General features: G+C 33.6%; 1 protein-coding gene across 1 annotated transcript; it reads left to right on the top strand.

Moving 5' to 3' along the window:
• The first annotated feature begins 1204 nt into the window (after positions 1-1204).
• Positions 1205-23775, top strand: LOC149897862 (uncharacterized). The gene is made up of 46 exons (XM_090115664.1): positions 1205-1235; positions 1445-1563; positions 2067-2183; positions 2673-2795; positions 3396-3510; positions 3586-3663; positions 3884-4005; positions 4595-4699; positions 5226-5387; positions 5648-5858; positions 6025-6161; positions 6325-6427; positions 6638-6709; positions 7038-7159; positions 7242-7334; positions 7462-7623; positions 9884-10097; positions 10443-10591; positions 10997-11099; positions 11665-11736; positions 12117-12238; positions 12349-12441; positions 14442-14603; positions 15625-15838; positions 16135-16283; positions 16420-16522; positions 16638-16709; positions 16891-17012; positions 17235-17327; positions 17578-17739; positions 18200-18407; positions 18557-18708; positions 18855-18954; positions 19067-19138; positions 19282-19403; positions 19493-19585; positions 19882-20040; positions 20193-20400; positions 20708-20856; positions 21040-21148; positions 21225-21302; positions 21493-21614; positions 21826-21918; positions 22421-22579; positions 23184-23391; positions 23705-23775. The coding sequence occupies exons 1-46, from the start codon at positions 1205-1207 to the stop codon at positions 23773-23775; spliced, it is 5805 nt and encodes a 1934-aa protein (XP_089971790.1).
• The last annotated feature ends 9 nt before the right edge of the window (positions 23776-23784 follow it).

Here is a 23784-nt window from a genome sequence, read left to right as displayed (position 1 = left end):
CAGATAAATCTGTAGGTTATATTGTATTTTCAAATTGTTCATATGATGCCCCCATATCTCATAGGGACTCGTGATGATTACGCACTTGTTTACTATTTAGGTACACGATTCTTCTTAAATCAAAAGGTTTGAAGCCTTTTCTTCGAACAAGCCGATGCAAAGTTCTATTATTATCTGATAACTGTCAAATTGTCAAATAGATCGCAGTTCGCACCGGTCCCAATAATTGAGTGAACTATTACGAGTGGCGTCATCAAAATTGCTAGAAAAACAAAATCAGTTTAACGCTGCAACAAGCTTGCGTTAAGGGTGTCACGGTACGAAAAGACATAGTAATGTTATAATAAGCTTGCTATAAGAGATGCCGGTTACCCCCCAGGGCTCCGTCATATATATTAACTTACACCTGAAAGACTCAAAACTCAAACATTTATTTATTTAACTAGCTTACCACCCGCGGCTTCGCCCGCTTTGTCTAAAACCTGATAAATTATATACTAAAACCTTCCTCTTGAATCACTCTATCTATTAAAAAAAACCGCATCAAAATCCGTTGCGTAGTTTTAAATATTTAAGCATACAAAGGGACATAGGGACAGAGAAAGCGACTTTGTTTTATACTATGTAGTGATTAGATTTCTTCTAGAAGAACTTTTGAATCGTCATAAGACGTTATGAAAAAAAATTCTCGCCAATACATCACTACGGTGTATAATGAAAAATGATGCGCTACATAGCAAGCAAATCTTACAGATCACAATTTATGAACAAATTACAATCTTACGGTTTTTACATTCTTCCTGTAACATTTACAAAACTGCACGCAAGCGCAGACAGGACTTGCGATATATCCTGTAACTTCTGCTCTCGTGCTGCTCTCCGAATCCGATGTTTTGGTTTAAAACGTGACTGAAACTGCGAGCTCTTCTGAGAAACGGGCTGACATTATTAATTAGGATGTCCAGCGATAAAGTAAAATACACAATGATTGGCATTTACTGATTTCCTCATAAAATGTTTCTCAAAAAATTTACAACATTAGCTTATACCGAATAAGTAAAATATGCATAAATATATGTACAAACTTAATCTGTCATACTTAAATTTCCAGTTGGATTGTAATAATATACTGAACTAAAAAGAAAATATTTTCACAGATCCTTGCAAAGAAAACATTGACGATGTTCACCGCATTGCTTCTAACATGGAGAGCGAACTACCAACACTGGTTAAAGGTAAAATTTGAAGTAATACATCCTAGTCCAGGATCCTTCGCCTATTTTTGCAAGTGATTAATTACTATCAAGCTAATTTTTCGTGAGTAGCTTTATTTTTATAAGACGCCCAATAATTTCCTGTACGAAACTCTCGATTGTGGTAGCTAACAGAGGTAACAAGGATAATTTTTTTTTGATTTGATGGTTCTCTTTTATTAACATTACAGGTGTAAGAGAAACAGCCAAAAATCTTGATCCTGCAAAATCTAAGAAACTTCTGGACGAATTAGATGAATTATGTGACTATATCAATAACTTCTCCAATTTGGTCAATGATCCAGATTGCGTAAGTATTTGTGAAAAATCTAGAGTAAAATAATTTTATCGTAACACAAAACATTGAAAATTACCTTGCAAACTATTGAAAATACAATTACTAACGAAGGATATGTAGAAACATTTATTTTGTGAACGCTAAAAAAGCAATAGAATATTGAGATGATTTTTTTATGTTTACTTCCTCTTTACAAAATGTTATTCCCAAGTTATTGCTATATATGCACTACATACCTACGCAAATCAACAAGCAAGCAACAAATAAAGAATTATTAAAAATAGAAAATGATAAAAAAAGAGCGCGTGTCGAGCACTCGTGTCAGAAGTGAAGTCTTTCTCACTGGCGATCCAGCCGCTTCGCCTTACTATATGACGTGATGGTATTGCCATGACGCGATTTTGAAATTTATCCTCAACGCGCCTAAAGAAGTTTCACTTCAATAAAGCATTAAGTTTATCCATCCTTTTCTAATACGCTCTACATAAAGTAACCATATTTTTAAACATCTACAGGATTCACCCGAAAAGGTATCAGCTGCAAAGGACTACGCTATGAAAATAGCAGATATTTCTGCTCAAATGTATTTGGCATTAGATCCTAAGACCAAAGGCAGGGCGCAATTGATCAAGGTAATTAAATTATTTATTTATAAACTCTATTGGACTTAAACAGAAAATATAAATTTTACTTAATAGAGGACATATTTAGTCAAAAGCAACCCATTTCTTCCAAGCAACCCATTCGATCAGTGACATAGTTAAAAGTACTAGGGATGATTAAAATAGGGATGAAAAAATTACCACATTCGTTTCGTTTAAATGGTCGTATTGATAAAAAATATAATTATAGCTGCAACTTATTTTAATAGAAAATTAATTATAAAAAATAATGATATTCTCGGCCATTTTTACAGGGTGACCAATAAGAAATGCTATAAAGTCCTATCAAAATCGATTCAGCCGTTTTAGAGATTATAACGTACCATGTATACCTACATCTGATGCATTTAGTAACAATTGGCTATTCCAATATTACAAACATACACTCCAACATTGGTATATATATTATTTAGTAATTCTTCTTCTAGCTTATATAAAATTAAATTAACTTTATCGCAGAGTTCTCGCAACAGCTTCATAGCAGACGAGAAGACAGAAGCCCATCTTCGTCGCTTGTCCTTCAAGACAGCTGCTGAGGTCGCACACGAGGCAATCGATAGGGCTTATACAGAATTGGATACGGTATATATATAGTGGCTCTTGATATTTCTTATTTTTCATATTCTATAACAATCGAAAGTAATTTCATAAACGTAATAAACAATTACATTTAATCATACACTACCTGTGCTCCGCGGTTTCACCCGCATTGCTCCGCTCCTGTTGGTAAGCGTGATGATATATAGCCTATAGCCTTCCTCGATAAATGGGCTATCTAACACCGAAATAATTTATCAAATTGGACCAGTAGTTCCTGAGATTAGCGCGTTCAAACAAACAAACAAACTCTTCAGCTTTATAATATTAGTATAGATTTATTAAATTAATCTTTGACTTGTACAAAACATACCAACATGCACAAAGATAACAATTATTACAAAGTTTGACATAAAAAATATATCTGAAATATTTGAAAGCCATGAACGGGTTAACATGCCATATTCTACGCGAACAAAAAAATAGCCTTTGTCATTCAAGAATTTAACACGATTTTTTCTAATGGTTTATTTTGTACAGTTCAGTAATTTTTGAGTTTCAAACTAACGCAACACAAACATTCAAATTGATATTTTTCCTTTTTGTATTATTAGTATATTATTAATTATATATTTACTTTAACAGCAACACACAGGACCTGCACCAGATGCAGCAGTTGTTGAAAGTCTGGAGAAATCCCTATTCAATAAAATTGGTAAACTTAATGCAGCGGTAGCATTACTACTAAATGCCCATTCAGGTAACGTTGTAATCTATAGATAGTTTGTCAAAGAAATAAAAAGCAAAATCATAATTGATTTTTATTTTATTTCAGATCCTGATAACGTTGACTATTCTACAGCTGTAACTTGTATGACTACAATTAAAGAGTACATTCCTGAGATTATAAAAGGTTTGTCGTACACTAAATTGTACATATTTTTTACGTATTCCAAATTCCAATGCTTCTAACTTGTAATTGCTTGTCATTTCATTTCATACTCTTAAAAAATTAGTTATTAGGCCTAAAGTGATATGATAGTATTAAATATAATAAAAATCCCGAAACATTTGCCTTATTTTACTGTTTACTATAAAAAGTATCCTTATTAGTATTCAAATAAAAATTACAGACGTAAAAGCATTGAATAGTGGAGAAAATGATGCTGCAAGGCTAGCTCTAACAGATGAAATCAAAAAGCTTCTAGATAGAACTGCAGCATTGTGCAGACTCACCGGAACTGATGATAACCAGGTAACTCCAAAATTAAACTTATATATTTTATGAAATTTATACAGGGTGTCCCACTATTGGTATACTAAGCGCGAAGGGGCTTGTAGTTTTGCATACACTGATCACGTTAAAAATATTTAAACAACAAAATTACATCAAAAAATTGTTGCTAAATTTTCCCCGAAAAGCCATGCTTTCTTCTCTAACTTCGCGCAGCTGGCATATACCGCTTCGCTAATGTAAGCATTTTGTCTATGAAAACAATCTTAAACGATAGCTCACGTGCTGGTGGCAAATCTAGGCGGGTTTCTTGTTATGGGTGTACACATAGAGTTTAAAGAATTCATCTATTTGAAAAAAAACTTCGTCCTGAATTTTATAAGTATTTTTTACGTACTCAGCGTATGCAAAAGTATAACCTCCTTTGAGCTTACTATACCAACAGTGGGACACCCTGTATATTAAAGAACATTTAAAAATTAAAGTATTTAGTAGGATCGGGATACTACTTAACGATTTATTAAGGTTAAGATGTTGAAAACAGTGTCAAATTTATTTTCAAAACTAACAAAGGTAACATGATAGTAATATAAATCTACTTTTATTTTAGAAAATGCAAGATGCAGGTAAAGCATATGGTGAAGTAGCAAGGAAGCTTATTTTCACATTCAATCGTGGAGAGAAGAGAAGAGATGCTATTGATAAGGAAAATGAGGTAAATAATGTATTTTTATCATTATCTTCTCCATTTAGTCAGAAACACTTTATTCCAATCATCTCTATTAGTTCATGAGGAGGAGAATATGACATTGAAAGCATGCGTGAATGAGAGTTAACAGAACTTTCATCAATACGTCTATGAGAAATTTTCTTAAAAAATGAAAAATTATTACCGCGATGCAAACTTTTCACATAAATACACGACTCGATATTATACAAATGAAGCACTGTATGGTTTTCACATGCGATTTACACATGATACTAGTTGATAGGATAAGTATAGACTATAGAACGCTAATGTAAATTAAAAAAAGACGTGTGGCACTCGGGGACTGCCGCGGTAAAGCTATTGCATAGCATGCCTTCAAGCCACACCTCCGTGTCCGTCGGAGTGAGGAGCGTGAGGTTTTTTCGTTACGGAATTTCTCGATTCGGTCCCCACGCTCAAGGCCCGCGATAGAAGCTATGCAATAGCTAAAAAAAAATTAACAAGTCATTTATTTCATACTTTTCATCACCAGATAATAGATCTAGCCAAAGACGTTGGTGAGAAAACATCAAACCTACTAATGGACGTGAACGAATTGAACGGTCTTGCGTCTGAAGACCCTCGAACTCAAGAAGTGGATACTGCTGGTGCCAAGTTCTCTGATGCAGCAAAGGAACTTGTTATTTGTGCTGAGGTTTGTTCCTATAAAATATTGATTATGTATTGTTATATTATGTTCTTTATATTGGTCTTTAGGACACAAATAATGTCATTTTAATACGTAACAGGACATACTATTTGGTAAAATAATGATCAACGTTCTTTGCATTAATTCAAATTATTTTGTTGTTCTTTTTCGACTTTATTTAACAGATTATGGCTATTAAATGTTCATAACATTCAGCAAAGAATAATGATTTAAGGTAATATTTGAACAACGTATTTCCAATACAGTTGACGGCACCATCAATTCACGAGCCACACTGCCAAAGCGCTCTCACAGCGGCATGCGAAAACCTCTCATCATCAGCACAGCACTTGACAAACACCTACAAGCCCATAATAGATGATCCTGGAAGACATTACTATGGAAAGAAGCTGCATAACAGAGCTCTAGAGCTGATGAAGGCGTTGGAGAGGCTGCAAGACGCATATTCTAACATAGGTTATTTTTATAGAATTTTTATTATTTTTATTCGATTTAAATAAGCATAGTGCAAATGATAAGTCATTTATACACGCATAATCTTCACTTAAAATTACCCTGAACTAGATTAAAGATAGTAATTGTGAAAAATCTCCTCAATTAAGTACTGAATTATTATTTGCAGATAATAATGGAAAAATTGATGAAAATGATTCAGAGGATCAAAATAATCAAAGGCTGAAGTTTATAGCATCTTTGTCGGGTGCTAAGAAAGCGTTACAAGATGCAGAACAGCAGTTGGAAAACAATAATACTAACGATGTACGTAGAATAAGAATATTATTAGAAACATAAGTTTCCTGAAAAAAAAATCGTTGTGATTGATATTTTCAATATTATTATATTATTATTATTATATTCATTAAATTAAATTGAAGAGGGTAATTTCAGTTATATTATTAATAATTTATTTATTTATTCCTAGGGTCCTAAATCTGAAGAAGATGTTCAAAAAATTCGTAGATCACTGGCACAGAAAATGGCGCAACTTAATGCTGCTATAGCGTCTCTGTCGAAGGCGGTGTCTGGTATAAATATGTTTTTATTTATTAATTTAATATATTTGACCGTTCAAATGCAAATGTTACTTCATTATTTTAATTTGCGAGGTGCAGATTTAGCTTTGTGATTTTAGTATTGAGAAAAGCACATGGTAAAGCACGAAAATAACTTTCTGTATGAATGTTGAATTTACGAAAATAATATCTTCTTTTTCTGTACTAAATTCTAATTTTCAGATAATCCAGATTATAAAACAACTGAAGCGGCTATGAGTACACTAACCCAACTAACTCCAGAAATATTGCGAGGTAATAAATCAATTATTATTTTACTGTTCTGTTAATTCTGAAATAGTTAAATATGCCTAGTTTAAATATGACAGGATTTATTATTAAGCTATTGCATAGCTTCTATCGCGGGCCTTGAGCGCGAGGACCGAATCCAGAAATTCCGTAACGAAAAAACCTCACGCTCCCCACTCCTACGGACACGGAGGTGTGGCTTGAAGGCATAGCATGCAATAGCTTTACCGCGGCAGTCCCCGAGTGCCACACGTCTTTATCTTTCCAGTTTTCTTATTTTTTTCACAATACAGGCAAATGTCTGGCGTTATAATTAAAATGTTTATTTTTCTAGATGCGAAAATGTTAGAAGCTCACATGAACGATGGAACCCAGCAAGAGATGTTGCAAAACCTAAGAGCAATGTTGGAAGCAACAAAAAACATTTGTGATAGCGCAGAAAATAACAACAGCCAGGTATTCATTTTCTACTTGTTAACGTTGAAAGATTCTTAACATACCGAATCGTATATAATAATTGTATATTTTATTATAACAGGATCTCAACGAAGCAACAATGGACTTTGCTAAGTCATCTGGAAAACTATATTATATTTTCAATCCTCGAACTGATTCGAGATTGGAAAATGAGGTACTTATGCTCAATTTTATGATTAATACAAGTAAAATATTCTTTATTTTTTCTTTCATTGCGCAATTATTGTTGGTTAACATAAAATTTAATAATGAAGACACTTTTTCAATATTTTATTTAACAGATAATAGATCTAGCCAAAGACGTCGGTGAGAAAGCATCCTACCTGCTGATGGATGTGAATGATCTGAACGGCACCATCGCTGGTGATCCTCGGAGTGATGAACTGGATGCTGCTGGTGTTAAATGCTCTGATGCTGCAAGCGGACTGGTTTCTTGTGCTGAGGTATGTATCCCATGAGCTAACAATGTCTTTGCAAATAAACAGTTACTTATAATTATAGAATTTGCAAAAAAATAATCCAATTTCAATAATAAGAAACGTCTAAAACCGTGTCCATCAATCAATTAACCCATCACCTTTATATACATTGCTATACATTTTTGTACTAAAAACTGTTCCGTTTGCACATATTTTACTAACACCGTAGTTATTAAGCAAAAAATAACACGTCTTCAATCACCGTATTTATATAACATATATTTGTAACTTGTCAATATCAACAGGACAATTTCCTAAAGTTTTAAAAAAATCAAGAATCCATCCAATCCACAAGGACGGAGACAGGGACTGTGTTAATAACTACAGGCCAATTTCTATCCTTCCAGCTTTGTCAAAAATTTTGGAAAGAGTCATGAATAAAAGGCTTGTTGACTTTTTAGAGAAGAATAAGCTTTTGTCTTCAGCTCAATTCGGTTTTAGAGCTAACAAATCGACTTCTGATGCTGTACACGAACTTACAAATTTTATTGTGACTAATATGGATAAAAAGAAGAAAACATTAGCAATATTTCTGGATCTGGCCAAGGCTTTTGACACAGTCTCTGTCCCGATCTTGATAAACAAACTTGAATGCTTAGGTATTAGGGATATACAATTGAATCTGTTCAAAAGCTATTTGACTGATCGAACGCAATGTGTAATAATTGACGATGTTATCAGTGATGAGGCTCCTATCAACTATGGCGTCCCACAGGGCAGTATTTTAGGCCCTACTTTGTTTCTCGTCTATATTAATGATCTGTGTCAACTTAAATTTCCATCAGCTAAAATCATTACCTTTGCTGATGACACATCTTTGGTATTCAGCGGTGATACGTGGAATGAAGTATTTTTAAATGCCCAACAAGGACTAAATGAAGTTACTGAGTGGTTACATGAAAATTCCCTAACATTAAACATCGATAAGACAAAGTATATAACTTTCTCTATGAAAAATACTGATAAAACTGATATGCATAGTTTAATTACACACTCGTGTAACAAAAATAATCCAAACTGCACATGTCCTAGAATAAATAGTACTGAATCAATAAAATACCTGGGCGTTATTATAGACGATAAATTGAATTTTCAATCACACATTAACTTAATAGCCACTCGCACCCGTAAGCTTATCTCAATTTTCAAAAATTTAAGACATGTTGCTGATGAACAACTCATTATAACAGTATATAAAGCTCTATGCCAGTCACTGTTGACCTATTGCATAACATCTTGGGGTGGTGCTCCTAAAACTTATTTTATTAAGATAGAAAGAGCACAACGAGCTGTCTTAAAAGTTATAAAATTTCTGCCTTTCTTTCACCCTACAAGGGACGTTTATGTGATGACCAGGGTACTAACTGTACGACAATTATTTATTCTTCACACAGCTGTACGCCAACATTCTCTTACCACCTTCAGCCTTGAGCGGGCTAACGCGTCACGCAGAAGGGGCAAAATTTGTGAAACAAATAAGTTTAGTACAAAATTTTCACATCGCTTTTTTTGTTACCAGGGCCCTAATATCTACAATAAATTAAACGAAATTCTCTCAATTTTTTCACTAACAACTGACAAGTGTAAACGTGTGGTAAAGGAATGGATTCAAAAATTGGATTATGCTGCTACAGAAAACTTGCTTTAAATTGTGAAATTTGTGATGTTAGTAAATATGAAATTAATATTAATAATATATCCAATACTTAATAAATTATTTATTACAGTAGGTAAAATGATAAAATTGCTTTCAGTGTAAATTATTTTATTTAAAATATAAATAAACAAATGGATGAATTTTAAAATATGTATGACACACAAACATAAACGCGCGCGCACACACACACACACACTCACAACACACAAACATACACACACAACACACACACACACACATACACAAACACATATGTAGGTATATTTTTAATTTTTATTTTTGTAAATTTTAAATAGGTAACAATAAACTTATGTCGTTCTCACTACCTAACCACAAACTTATGAATTATGTGAAACATATTTTTGTAATTGTTTTTTGGTTCCGAGGGCGGGGACCTGGTGATCTGTGATACCGGTTAAAACCCATTTCAGACACCAGCTCCTCCAACTCCAGCTTATGGTTTGATAATTTTGTATGCATGTAGATTAATTTATGTGATTGGGAATTGTGAGGAGAAATAAATAAATGATTTGATTTGATTTGATAATTCTAACCATCATCCCACAGTTAGTAGCGCCAACCATACGTGAAGCTCGTTGCCAAAACGCGCTGACATCAGCGTGTGAAAACCTTGCATCATCAGCTCAGCAACTGGCGCAAAGCTACGAGCCCATCGTCAATGAACCTGGACGACAGGATTATAAAACTAAACTACAAGACAGGTTAAAGGATCTTACCAAAGCTTTGGAAAGGTTGCAACATGCGTATAGCAATTTATACGGTGGGTATTTTTGTTGAACCATTTCAAAAATCATATTAAGCTATTGCATAGCTTCTATCGCGGGCCTTGAGCGCGGGGACCGAATCGAGAAATTCCGTAACGAAAAAACCTCACACTCCCCACTCCGACGGGCTCGGAGGTGTGGCTTGAAGGCATAGCATGCAATAGCTTTACCGCGGCAGTCCCCGAGTGACACACGTCTTTTATTATAACTATATCGCATACTTCCATACCTTGATGATATTATTATCTCGCTCTGACTCGAATGAATTACGTTCGTTGAATATAACGTCAATGAAAAATGCTACGAAGTAAATAACTTAACAACAATTACTAATCTTTCAGAAAACAATGAAAACAATGATGATAATGCAAGTAATAATAATGAACGTGATAAGCTGAAGTTTATTGCATCTATATCAGGTGCTAAAAAGGCTTTGCAGGATGCTGAAAAGCAGTTGCAAGATGGCAATCGTGATACACTTGCTAACGATGTATGTGTAATGTTTAATTTGATACTTAAGAAGTTAAAAAAGAGATATATACTACAAATTATAAACAATGCTAAAATATTGATTTTGAAATAAAACGTGTTAAAGAAATAGAGGTAATAAATCTGCCTCAAAAGATTAAAAGTTTATGAATATAAGATAATATGAATTGAAAAATAGCGAAAATGTTGTAATCTGTTTTTCTTAATGTAGTAGAACATTTTATATCAATACTAGCCGTCCGCCCCGGCTTCGCCCGTGGTACATATGAAAAATAGATGTTCGCCGATTCTCAGACTTACCCGATATGCACAGAAAATTTCATGAGAATCGGTCCACCCGTTTTGGAGGAGTATGCAGACTAACATTGTGACACGAGAATTTTATATATAAGATGTATTCTTTTAGGATATCAAGACAGAAGCAGATGTTCAACGACTTCGCAAGTCGTTGGCGGACAAAATAGCTCGACTCAACGCTGCTATTGCTTCCTTATCTACAGCTGTATCTGGTATGAATGTAGATTTGTTTAACTTAACCCATTGAGCCCCGAACGGCCCGATCGGTCCACGACACAATAGATTTTATATTGTGTCTGTGATTCCGGGGCCTAAATAATAATATTCATAGTGCTAATAAACAGTTATTAAATAAATGCTTGATCGTTTACATTGTTTACTTACTTCACGTAGAAGAGAATATCAAAACGAAACTTCTAAATTTAATTTTTATTCATTAGATAAGACAAATCATTATTTATTAATTTCTTTTCGATCTATATTTCTGACTAAGAGCCGATTTTTCAATGCTTGGATAAAACTTATCCGTCCAATAAATAATTACACGATAATATTAAAATGTCACGTAAACTGTCAAATACGGGCAATTAGAATACGTTTTTAAAATGGTAGTTTTATACATTATTCGACGAATAAGTTTTATCCAAGCATTGAAAAATCGGCCCTTAACCAAGGCACGTCATATTGTTTTACAAACACTATATTTTTCGCTTCTATGAGTTTTACACATTGCAATTTGCAACATGTTTTAATGGGCATTTTCGTTCCAATTTTCAGAAAATCAAGATTATAAAACAACTGAAGCCGCTATTAGTGCACTAACTGAACTCACTCCAGAAATAATGAGAGGTGAAGCCTTTTCTTTATCAATTTACAGTATTAATAGAAATTAAAAACGAGAGAGGCCGGGTTAAATATTAGTTTGAAATGTAGTTAGAATGTACTGCGATTCTACACAGCTACCTAATTGATTAACAAATCGCAGCAAGTCAACGACTATTAGCAAAGAGAAGGTAGTTGGGTCAAACGTCGTATAAACAACGTCCGGCACGATCAGTACGATTGCGATTGATAATATGTAGTTATGTTAGGTACTGGTTATTGTATTATTGTAATTTTTCTTATAACGATTACCTAAAGCGTGACCAAATCCTCCTGTAAAGGTTCAGAACACTGGTACACAAGTATTGGTAAAACAAATTGCACCGTAATATTTTTCATTATTTTAGATGCAAGAATGTTGGAAAGTCATATAGATGATGGGACTCAACAAGAAATGTTGCAAAATCTTAAAGATATGCTGGAAGCTACCAAAAATATATGCGCAAGTGCAGAAAATAACGACAGCCAGGTATATTAAAAAAACAATTGTTTGCATAATCAAATAAAATGAAAATAATATTAATGTTTTTGAATTATTTTCACAAAAGAATATAAATAACACATTTCTATCTCATTTAGGGCCTTAATGAGGCTACTATGGAATTTGCCAAGTCATCTGGTAAACTGTATTATGTCTTCAACCCTCGTCGTGATACAAGAAAAGAAAATGAGGTAATTCGATTCCTTTTATTATTAAAATATCAAAATTATATTAAAATTCAACACCTTTAACCAAAATTTATGAAAATGCATTTAATCTGTATAATATTATGTATACTCATTTATATTACTAGATTTCCGCCCGCGGCTTCGCCCGCGTTTTCAAAGGAAAACCCGCATAGTTCCCGTTCCCGTGGGATTTCCGGGATATAACCAACCCCATGTGTTAATCCAAGTTACCTTCTATATGCGTGCTAAATTTCATTGTAATTGGTTCAGTAGTATTTGCGTGAAAGAGTAACAAACACACACACACACACACACACACACATCCTCACAAACTTTCGCATTATATTAGTAGGATTAAAACTGCTTTTTACATTATCTCTCTGATTAAATTTTTTAATTTATCTATCAAATAAAATACTTAATTAAATAAATAATAATATTACCTTCACAATCGCCTAACAACGGTTTAGAGCAATCTTCCGTATCCTCTCCCATCTCACGGAACCGTCGCGTTGTATTAAGTTCTCTTCTGAATAATTATTTCTGAGAAACACGAAAATATATAAGGTTATTTATTATGCATACCATGTTTAAATATAAAATTATAGTTTAATCGTTTCTATCGCCTTAAATACGTATTTTATCATAATTTTTCTATAATATTATTTTTATTAACTTATAGAAATTTTCCCCACAAAGAGAAATTTTCCTGACGTATAGAAATTCTCCTGTCTTATCGAAATTTTCCTGACTTATGGATTTTTCCTGACTTATAATTTTCCTGGCTTATAGAAATTTTCCTCACGTATAGAAATTTTCTTTGTTTATAGGAATTTTCCTTTCTTATAGAAATTTTCCAGCTTATAGAAATTTCCTGTCTCAAATACAAGGAAATTTTCCTGGCCTATAAACATTTTCCTGACTTATACAGAGCTTTCCATGTGATTTGAGCAAAAAGTAACGAAAAGTGTTACATTGAGATTTCCATGTGATTTGAGCTTTGTGTTACATTGAGCTTTCCATGTGATTTGAGCTCTTTGTTACATTGAGCTTTACATGTAATTTGAGCTTTTTGTTACATTGAGCTTTCCATGTGAATTGAGCTTTCCATGTAATATGAGCTTTTTGTTACATTGAGCTTTCCATGTGATTTGAGCTTTTAGATAAATTGAGCTTTGCATGTGATTTGAGCTTTTTGTAACATTGAGCTTTCCATGTAATATGAGCTTTATGTTACATTGAGCTTTCCAGGTGATTTGAGCTTTTAGATAAATTGAGCTTTGCATGTGATTTGAGCTTTTAGTTACATTGAGCTTTCCATGTGATTTGAGCTATTTGTGAAATTGAGCTTTCCATGTGATTTGAGATATTTGTGAAATTGTGCTTTCCATGTGATTTGAGCTTTTTGATAAATTGAGCTTTCCATGTGATTTGAGCTTTTTGTTACATTGAGCTTTCCATGTGATTTGAGCTTTCCATGTAATATGAGCTTTTTGTGAAATTGTGCTTTCCATGTGATTTGATTTTCCTCACGTATAGAAATTTTCCTTGTTTACATAAATTTTCCTTTCTTATATAAATTTCCCCGACGTATAGAAATTTTCCTGGCATATAGAATTTTTCCCGACGTATATAAATTTTCCTGTCTTATCGAAATTTTCCTGACGTATAGAAATTTTCCGGACTTATGGAAATTCTCGAATAAACACACTTTCGCGTTTATAATATTACTAGAGGTCCGGCCCGGCTTCGCCCTATTTCGCAATAAAAGGTAGCCTATGTCCTTTCTCGGGTATCAAAATATCTCCATACCAAATTTCATGCAAATTGGTTCAGTAGTTTAGGCGTGATTGAGTTACAGACAGACAGACAGAGTTACTTTCGCATTTATAATATTAGTATGGATTGCTCTATTCGCCTAAATTTAAATTAAAACAACAAGGCGTTATATACACTCGAAAAATTGAATACGTTATCATCAAAATTCATGTTTCGCTCATCAGGTCTTAGATCTAGCCAAAGATGTTGGTGAGAAAGCATCATTCCTGCTGATGGACGTGAATGATCTGAACAGCACCATCGCTGGTGATCCTCGGAGTGACGAGCTGGATGCTGCTGGTGTGAAGTGTTCTGATGCTGCAAGCGCATTGGTTGCTTCTGCTGAGGTTTGTGTAGGAGGTTCTATAGAGCCGCAACATAGAATTATTTCGATTAAAATTTCCTTATTAGTAACATATCCATTTTTTATATTTCAAATATTCAAATGTTACAAACTGGTTTCGTTGTATATAATTGATTATATACAATGAAATACTGTATCGTATTTTTAGGGTTCCGTAGCCAAAATGGCAAAAACGGAACCCTTATAGTTTCGTCATGTCCGTCTGTCCGTCTGTCCGTCTGTCCGTCTGTCCGTCTGTCACAGCCGATTTACTCGGAAACTATAAGTACTACAGTGATGAAATTTGATGGGAATATGTGTTGTATGAACCGCTACAAAAATATGACACTAAATAGTAAAAAAAAGAATTGGGGGTGGGGCCCCCCATACATGTAACTGAGGGATGAAATTTTTTTTTTCGATGTACATACCCGTGTGGGGTATCAATGGAAAGGTCTTTTAAAATGATATAAAGTTTTCTAAAAAACATTTTTCTTAAAGTGAACGGTTTTTGAGATATCAGCTCTCAAAGTCGTAAAAAGTATGTCCCCCCCCCTCTATTTTTATAACTACGGGGTATAAAATTCTAAAAAAAATAGAGGTGATGCATGCTAATTAACTCTTTCAACGATTTTTGGTTTGATCAAAGTATCTCTTATAGTTTTTGAGATAGGTTGATTTAACTGTAATTTATTATATTTGCTGCTACGGAACCCTTTGTGCGCGAGCCCGACTCGCACTTGGCCGGTTTTTTTAATTCATAAACCTAACATGCATAGCTGTAATTGCTCGCATACAGTTTTAATATATTAAGTTCCTTTATATATTATAATACCCCTGAGGTAATTAATGCCATACAATTTACATAAAACAATCATCCCATAGTTTGCTATTGAACTTTTGTATATAGTGTATCGGGAAAGCATAGGCTCCTGAAACACAGCAAAGCTATATTAGGAGTCTGGGGTCCTCTTTTTTTGTGTAATCTATACTGGTTCAATAAATGATTTTTTTTTTATTTATAGTTAATTTCCCCAACAATACGCGACGTATGCTGCCAAAAGGCGCTCACAGCAGCAAGTCAAAATCTCGCATCGTCAGCTCATCAACTGGCACGCCACTACAAACCAATAGTAGACGAACCGGGACGCCACGAATATAGAAATAAACTAAATGATAAATTCATGGACCTTCTGAAATCCTTGGAAAAGTTGGAAGAAGCTTACCGCAACTTACATGGTGAGGAATTTTAATTTAACCATTTAGATAACCAAAATATCCATACATAATGCAAATTAATTTAATGTTGAAAACAATTCTTAATATATATAAATCTCGTGTCACAATGTTTGTCCTCAATGGACTCCTAAACCACTTAACCGATTGTAATAAAATTCGCACACCATGTGCAGTTCGATCCAGCTTGAGAGATAGGATAGTTTAAACATGTAGGTACCACGGGCGAAGCCGGGGCGGACCGCTAGTATTCCATAATTTACAGCAATGATACAGTTTCAATGTTGGTTTATTTTCAGATGACAATGATGCAATAAATAGTAATGAAGGTGACATGACAAAAACACAAAAACAAAAGCTTACTGCATCTCTATCGGGTGCTAAAAAAGCATTGCAGGATGCTGAAAAACAACTACAGGATGTCAATCGTGATAATTTTGTTAAAGATGTACGTATTTCGTAATTCGTTTTGTGTTTAATACAGTAGAATTTGAAGAAAAAAATAAAGATTTTTATTTTCATAAGCATAAATTATTAGAATTAAAGGATAACAGAATAAAAATAATATAAATATTTTCTTTCAGAATACAAACACAGAAGCCGATGTTCAACGACTTCGAAATTCACTTTCAAAGAAAATAGCACAACTTAATGCTGCAATTGCTTCATTGTCTCGTGCTGTATCTGGTACAATCGTTTAATATAATTTTTTTTTACAATTGCTATTAAATAGGAAAATCCAACCATCCAATACAAAATTAGTCACGACAATCCGTGTCTAATGATCGTTTTTAATTTTCAGGACACCCAGACTATCAAACAACGGAATCAGCTATTAGTACATTATCTCAAATAACCCCGGAGATAATTCGAGGTACTAATAAAAACGAAAAATTTTCAGATTTTATTTTGTGCAATTTATACTTCTAGTCACGAGTGCAATACTAAATTGTCCTGAAATATTTAATACTAAATCAATTCTGTTCCTACTCACTTAATAATAATGATTATAAAATTGAATCATCAAAATATACAAAGTTCTGATAATATTACAGATGCAAGAATTTTGGAATCATATATGAGCGATGGAACGCAGCAAGAAATGCTGGAAAACCTTAAAGCCATGGTAGAAGCCACCAAAAATATTTGTGCTAGTGCAGAAAATAAAAATAACAAGGTAAAACAAGATACATATTAAAATGCTATAGTAAAACTTTACAATTGATTATAAGAGGTCTGTAAAACTAGCAAAGCGAAATGACATTCTTTTTTCCAAATTTCGCCGATTACACCTTGATACATTTACGTACTTTAATATTAGGTCGTTTAATTATATTTAACAAAAAATGAGTCTGAAAAACAAGTCCACTAAGTAAATTGTTTTTAATGTTTTATTCAGGGTTTAAATGAAGCTACGATGGAATTTGCGAAATCTTCTGGGAAACTATATTATGTATTTAATCCTCGTGCCAATCCAAGAAAACAAAATGAGGTAATTATTATTGTCGATCAATATGTAGATGATCGCACAGTACTAGTGACTTTGTTATTTTTAATAAATTACATCAAGTACAAGTACATAACAACAAAGAATTAGTCCACAACACCATTGCAAAGTTATACTACACAATAATATGCAAAACAGAATATTTAAACGCGAAAAATAATCGAAACTGAATGTTAATCGTACAATAAAAACACAATCGCTATTAAAGACTAAGACTAAACAATTTTCTCTACAGATAACAAAATTGGCCAAGGATGTAGGAGACAAAACAACAGTTCTTCTGCAAGAGGCTAATCAACTTAGCAAAGTAGTGCCTAATGACGAACAAGCTAAGAGAATAGACGATGCAGGTGTGAAATGTGCTGATGCTGCAAAAGAACTAATTGCTAGCGCAGAGGTAACTTATTTAAATAAAATAATATGACGATTGGGATCATTTGCTATATGTGTAAACTATTCAACATTTTGAATGTATCAACATAAAATTGAAAAAAGACGGGTTGCACTGCGGGAGTGCCGGCAGAAGTGAAAACTTGATTATTAACGTTCAGCATATTTGATATTTTGGAATGGTATCCGTCTTACGCTTTTTCGATCAGGTCACGTGTCATTACAGAAAAAGTGCTCAACGTCGCTAAAGAAGTTTTCACTTCAATCAATACCAATTCATATTTTTTACATAAATTCTACAATAATTCGAGTTTTGACTGCACTTATGTTTTCTTTTCACTCTATAAATTCATTTTCTTCTTCTTTTACTTCAATTTAAGTGACAGAATGTTAATCTTTAGTTAAGGCCAGTAATGTATAAACTATTTAAGCTGAACTTTTATGTTGCAAATTATTTTAATTTACAGATAACCGCACCTACAATCCACGAAGCACGTTGTCAAGATACTCTTACGACAGCCTGTGAAAAGTTAGCATCGACGGTACAAGATCTGGCCATCGCTTACAAGCCTGTGGTAGACCATCCCAATCGCCAACAATTTGGGAAGAGATTGGTTGTTAAGAGCATGGACCTCATTCAGGCTTTGGATAAGTTGAAGGATGCTTACTCTCATGGTAAATTATATTCCAACATATTATTAGGTTGCTATTATCACGTTTCCAACTGAAACATTTAATGACGATTCAATAGTGCTTTAGAAGAAGTATAATTGAATTAATACAAGTTAAAATTTGAGTTTACCTTTCTTTTTTGTTCTATACAGATAAATTTGAAGACGACAGTCAAATACCTGATGAGAAACATGAACAAAAACTACAATTCAAAGACAATTTGTCCTCCGCTAAAAGAGCTTTATTGGAAGCTGAACAACAGTTGCAAAGTAACGCCAACTTTGGAGATGAAACTAGAAACAAAGTATGTTCTTCAACTATATTTTTATGGTATTTCTGCTTACATGGTATTGCTCACCATCATGTGATAAAGTAAAGTAAGGCTGTAAATTCATAGTTGTAAAATGCATCTATTCTTATGATTAATAATTTGATGTTTTCATTTTTCAGATCAAGAACGATGGTGACACAGAGAATTTACGGCAATCGTTATCCCAAAAACTGGCGCAATTAAATGCAGCTATCGCATCATTACTTCGTGCTACTACTGGTATTTTAGCAATTTAATTACATTATACACAAGACTAATTCTATTCTAAGACTAAATTCTTTTTTTATGTATTTATATTTACTCGTGAATTAATTCGTAATTGCTATTGTAGATGACATCGATTACGACTCAGCCAACGCCGCTATAAACACCATTATCCAACTTACTCCAGTCCTGGTAAAAGGTAAATTAATCATGCTAAATTGTAATTTAACAGTAATTTTAGAATTAGTATTTTACACGTTTTCAGCGTATGCAAAACAATAAGTTCTATTGAGCATTGTACGTTTAGACACCCTGTATATCTCATAAATAATACATTTTTAGATGCAAAATACCTTGAATCACATTTGGATGATAAGGACCAAGATAAAATATCTGAAAATATTAGAGGCATGCTAGAAGCGAGCAAAGAACTTATTGCAAGTGCAGAAGATGATAAATTTAAGGTAAATATCATAAAAGTTACATTTTTCATATAAATTTAAACTATTTTAGTATTTACAATTTTAAACTAAATGAAAAATGTTTTGTTCAGCAACTCAACGAAGTAGCCTTTGATTTCGCCAATTCATCAGGAAAGCTGTATTATGTCATAAATCCTCGAGCAAACCCAAGGCGGGAAAATCAGGTACGCATTACTGCTTTACTTTAAAAATACGAGAAACCATAGTAGAGTCATTAGAACTTTCTCTCGCAATATGGGGAGATTTTTTAAGTTACTACGTAACTAGAAATATGACGATGAAATAGCGTAATAATATGGTCCTAGTGGACGCTATTTCATCGTACTATTTCTATATGTCACTCACAGTCCTCGTAATATATTACTAGTTAATATGTCCGTGAGGTTAACGAATGTTAGATATAAAGACAGAGGCAAGAATTTATAATTATTCTGCATCAATATCTATTATACTCTTACAGATATTAGATCTATCTAGAGGTGCTTGTGAAGATGCATCCAGATTGCTGATAAAAGTTTACGATCTCGCGAAAAACGTCGGTGGTGAAGACGGTGCTAAACTTGATGACGCTGGCACTAAAATTGTGGATTCTGCTCAAACGTTCCTGACTGCAGCTCAAGTTAGTAGCACTTGTACCAGTTACAATAAAGGCTTAATAGAAAACAATGTCCTAAAATAAGGCTTATTTTTCACGTTAGCAGATTCTTAGACCATATCGAAAAAAAATAGAACAATTTACATAATATTGAAAATGAATTTTGTTTTAAATAGATGACCGGACCCACCATGTATGATCCCGAATGTCAGTCAGCGATGATATCTTTTACGGATAAATTTTCCGACCTGGTGAAGGATTTGGAGAATCTATGGACTCCATTGGTCGAGGATAAATCAGACTTCCAAGACAAATTGCAAAGGGACAAAGATATACTGCAAGCTTCGTTGGAGAGGCTGAAAGCTGCTTGTCTAGACAATAGCAGTAAGTTATTGAAGTGAAACTTCTTTAATCGCGTCGAGAATAAAATTTCAAGGTCACGTCATGGCAAAACCGACACGTCATGGAAGAAGGCGACGATTTTGGTATCTTTGAATCTCGCCAAAGAAATTTCACTTCTGACACGTGCGCTCGGCACAGACGCTCTTTTTTTACAATATTTAAGACCATAAAGTTTTAGTTTAAAAAAGGACCAGATATTAATTATATAAATTTCAAAATTTGCTTTATCTTATTAAATGATCCTTAGAGTATTTTATTGCTGTATTAATTAACCAAAATATTATTCCAGTGAACGAAGTAAACGCAGAGAGAGAACAACTTCTGTCAACAGTTACAGAAGCAAAGGATAAAATTAAACAAGCTCAACTGTTGTGCACCAGAGAAAGATTAAGGGAATTACCAGCACCAGACGTACAAAGTTCATTCGCCATGACCACCGTAAGTAGTGTATTATTACATTTTTTTTTATTCAATTTCGTATTTTTATTATCAACCTATTGATGAACGACATAAAGACTATTATCGAACAACAATACTTGCTCTAACAACAATGCAGCGTACCATAACTGATATTAAATCTACCTAAAATACAAAATAACAATTTTACACTTTATTTTTCAGGACCAAGGTTGTATTGAAAAGAAAAGCATATGGCCTACTAAAATGCGACTGTTCGATAAATTATCGCATATGAATGAGAGTACTGCTTTATTAGTGCAAGCCTTATCTGGTTAGTTCTTTCAAAAGTTATAATTTAAATGAAATTATAAAAAACGAGTCCATTATTCTTAATATTTTTATTTCAGATGATGACAATAAAGACTACAAAGCAACTGAAGACATTGTTAAGAACATTTCTCATCTTACACCTGATATTGTACAAGGTAAGGAAAATTAAGACATAATGGATAAAAAGGTGTATTTCTAGGCTTTAATACTAATAATATTATATGCAGCAAAAATACAAAGAAACCACGAGAAAATACTGTAAATTACGTCGCTGTTATCACGCTTAAAAACTGATAGAATAAGAATTTTACTTTGGTGAAATAAAATAGAATCTTTCTTTTACAGATGCTCTGTGTATGCACGAATATGTCGATGATTCCACATTACAAAGTGTGATTGATGAAGCCAAGTCATTGTGTGAGGCCAGCCATGATATATGTTGCAATGTAGAAGCTAAAGATATTGAGGTACGTTTATTAAATTTAAAACAGTAAAATTTTAAATTTAATAACAGTAAAATATAATTTCCATGATAAATATGAACGATCAAAATAATAAGTAATGTTCCATTATTGAACATTAATGGAAAACAAATAACAATAACAGCAAAAGAGCAGACGATCCAGATCTAAAAAAATATAAATCGTGTTAAAATTATTAAAAACTTCAAATTTTCAGGGACTGAACAAAGCTGCATCGAAATACGCAAACTCTTCAGGAAAATTGTTCTACATTTTCAGTTCTAACCATGATGTGGACAAAGAAAATCAGGTATACTTAATGATTATTTTGATTTTACAGCAAAATTTTTGAAAATGTTATTTAGGTTGTATAGTTATTATTTGGGTCGTCTAGATATTATCATCAGGATGATCATTAAACACGTAATTTCTATCACATTTTTTCACAAATTTTCGAAACGGTTGGGCCATCAATGTATGTTTATGTTTGTTTATTAGCCATTTGGTTTCCATAACACAAGCGAAGAGCTTAGTATTGGATCAGATCGTGCCTTGTACTTACAACATCCTGGAATATTTATCTATTGTTTACCTTTTTATTTGTTAAACGTGTTGAACCCTTTGTTAACCTACATTTTCATTGTACAATCGTTGTATGGCCCCGCGAGACAGGCTGTGCCTAGTGCGGGGTCCGCTGTCGAAATCTGTACTTATTTTAATAACCTTTCCTTTTGGCAAATAAATATAATTTTATTTATTTTATTATCAAATATTCTGAAGAGGGTGATCATAAAACACGTAATTTCCATCAGGTATTGAACATGGCTCGGTCCGCGTGCGAGCGAGCTTCACTAATGCTGTCCCGCGTGTCCCGCCTCGCGCAGGCCGCGCGCCCCGCTCAGGCGCAGCAGCTCGACACGGCGGGAGTGAAGCTGGCTGATGCCGCGCAGGTGCTGCTCACCAATGCGCAGGTAAGGATTTATAATTAAAAAAGACGGGTTGCACTCCGGGAGTGCCGGCAGAAGTGAAAACTTGATTATTAACGTTGAGCATGTTTGATATTTTGGAATGGTATCCGTCTTAAGCGCGTCACACACGGTGAAGATACTATAATATTTTATATTAAGATACTGTTATATTTTATATTACAGTATCTAAACGCATCCGGTATCAGCGTTCGGACCATCATTTTTCTTTTTGTCATTGCGTACTAAGACTCCTGTAGAACCGCCATCCTGTTACAAATGACCCACAAAATTTCGGGTCAGTTTTTCGATCAGGTCACGTGTCCTGACGCGAGTTTAAGATTTTATACCCATTACAGAAAAAATGCTCTGCGCCGCTAAAGAAGTTTTCACTTCAAAAAGAATAAAGTGTTTTTTATTTGCTCGAGACAACTAATTAAATGATAAACTAGCTGACTCTATGGATATAGACACTTTCTTGGGCTTACAAACAAATGCAACTTTCAATAGACGTGATTTCTTATTTTGAAATCGTTCACAATAAGAAGAAAATTTCCTATTTTAATATGATATTAATATGAAGAAAATTTCCTATTTTATAAATTTCCAGATAACTGCTCCCAGTATCCAAGATGAACGCTGCCAGTCAGCACTAAACTCTTCAATCGATAGAGTATCCCGTATTGCCAATGACCTAGGATCTATCTGGAAGCCATTAATACAGGAACCACATCAGCAGCTTGGTGAACAACTGGATAAAGACCTTCTACAGCTACAAACAGAACTGGAGAAGCTAAAGGATACCTGCCAATGTATAAGTGAGGATCACTTTGAAATTATTACGACATTTCGGTGGTTAAACACATCACTACATAATATAAAACAAAGCCGCTTTTCGCCGTCTGTAAGCGATCTTAAAAATTACGCAACATATTTTGCGTATATATTTTGATGGTTTTTTTAATAAATAAATAGAGTGATTCAGGAGAAACTTTTTAGTACCTTACTATATTATAATTTATTAGAGCTAAGACAAAGCGGGCGAAGACGCAAGTGGAAAGCTAGTCAACGTATAAATCAAGGTTCAAGATTTTACGACAATTTGATTCATATCGTCTCTTTCCAATGAAGATGAAAACATCCTCATCATATTTGCTTGTAAAGATGATGATGAAGATTTACCTGCTATAATAATGTATTGATAAGTTTCA

This window comes from Colias eurytheme, chromosome 24 (assembly GCF_061535395.1).
Source record: "Colias eurytheme isolate Ceu_HAF_F1 chromosome 24, ilColEury1 Martin Lab GWU primary, whole genome shotgun sequence".
Classification (NCBI taxonomy): Eukaryota; Metazoa; Arthropoda; class Insecta; order Lepidoptera; family Pieridae; genus Colias; species Colias eurytheme.
The sequence above is the reverse complement of the archived record's forward strand: the minus strand, read 5'-3'. Positions and strand labels throughout refer to the sequence as shown.

Bases quoted from the DNA above. Each gene is read 5' to 3' on its own strand.
- LOC149897862 (XM_090115664.1), top strand. From the start codon at position 1,205: ATGGAGAGCGAACTACCAACACTGGTTAAAG. The intron at 11,737-12,116 runs GTGAAGCCTTTT...TCATTATTTTAG, and splicing joins CACTCCAGAAATAATGAGAG to ATGCAAGAATGTTGGAAAGT. The intron at 12,239-12,348 runs GTATATTAAAAA...TATCTCATTTAG, and splicing joins CAGAAAATAACGACAGCCAG to GGCCTTAATGAGGCTACTAT.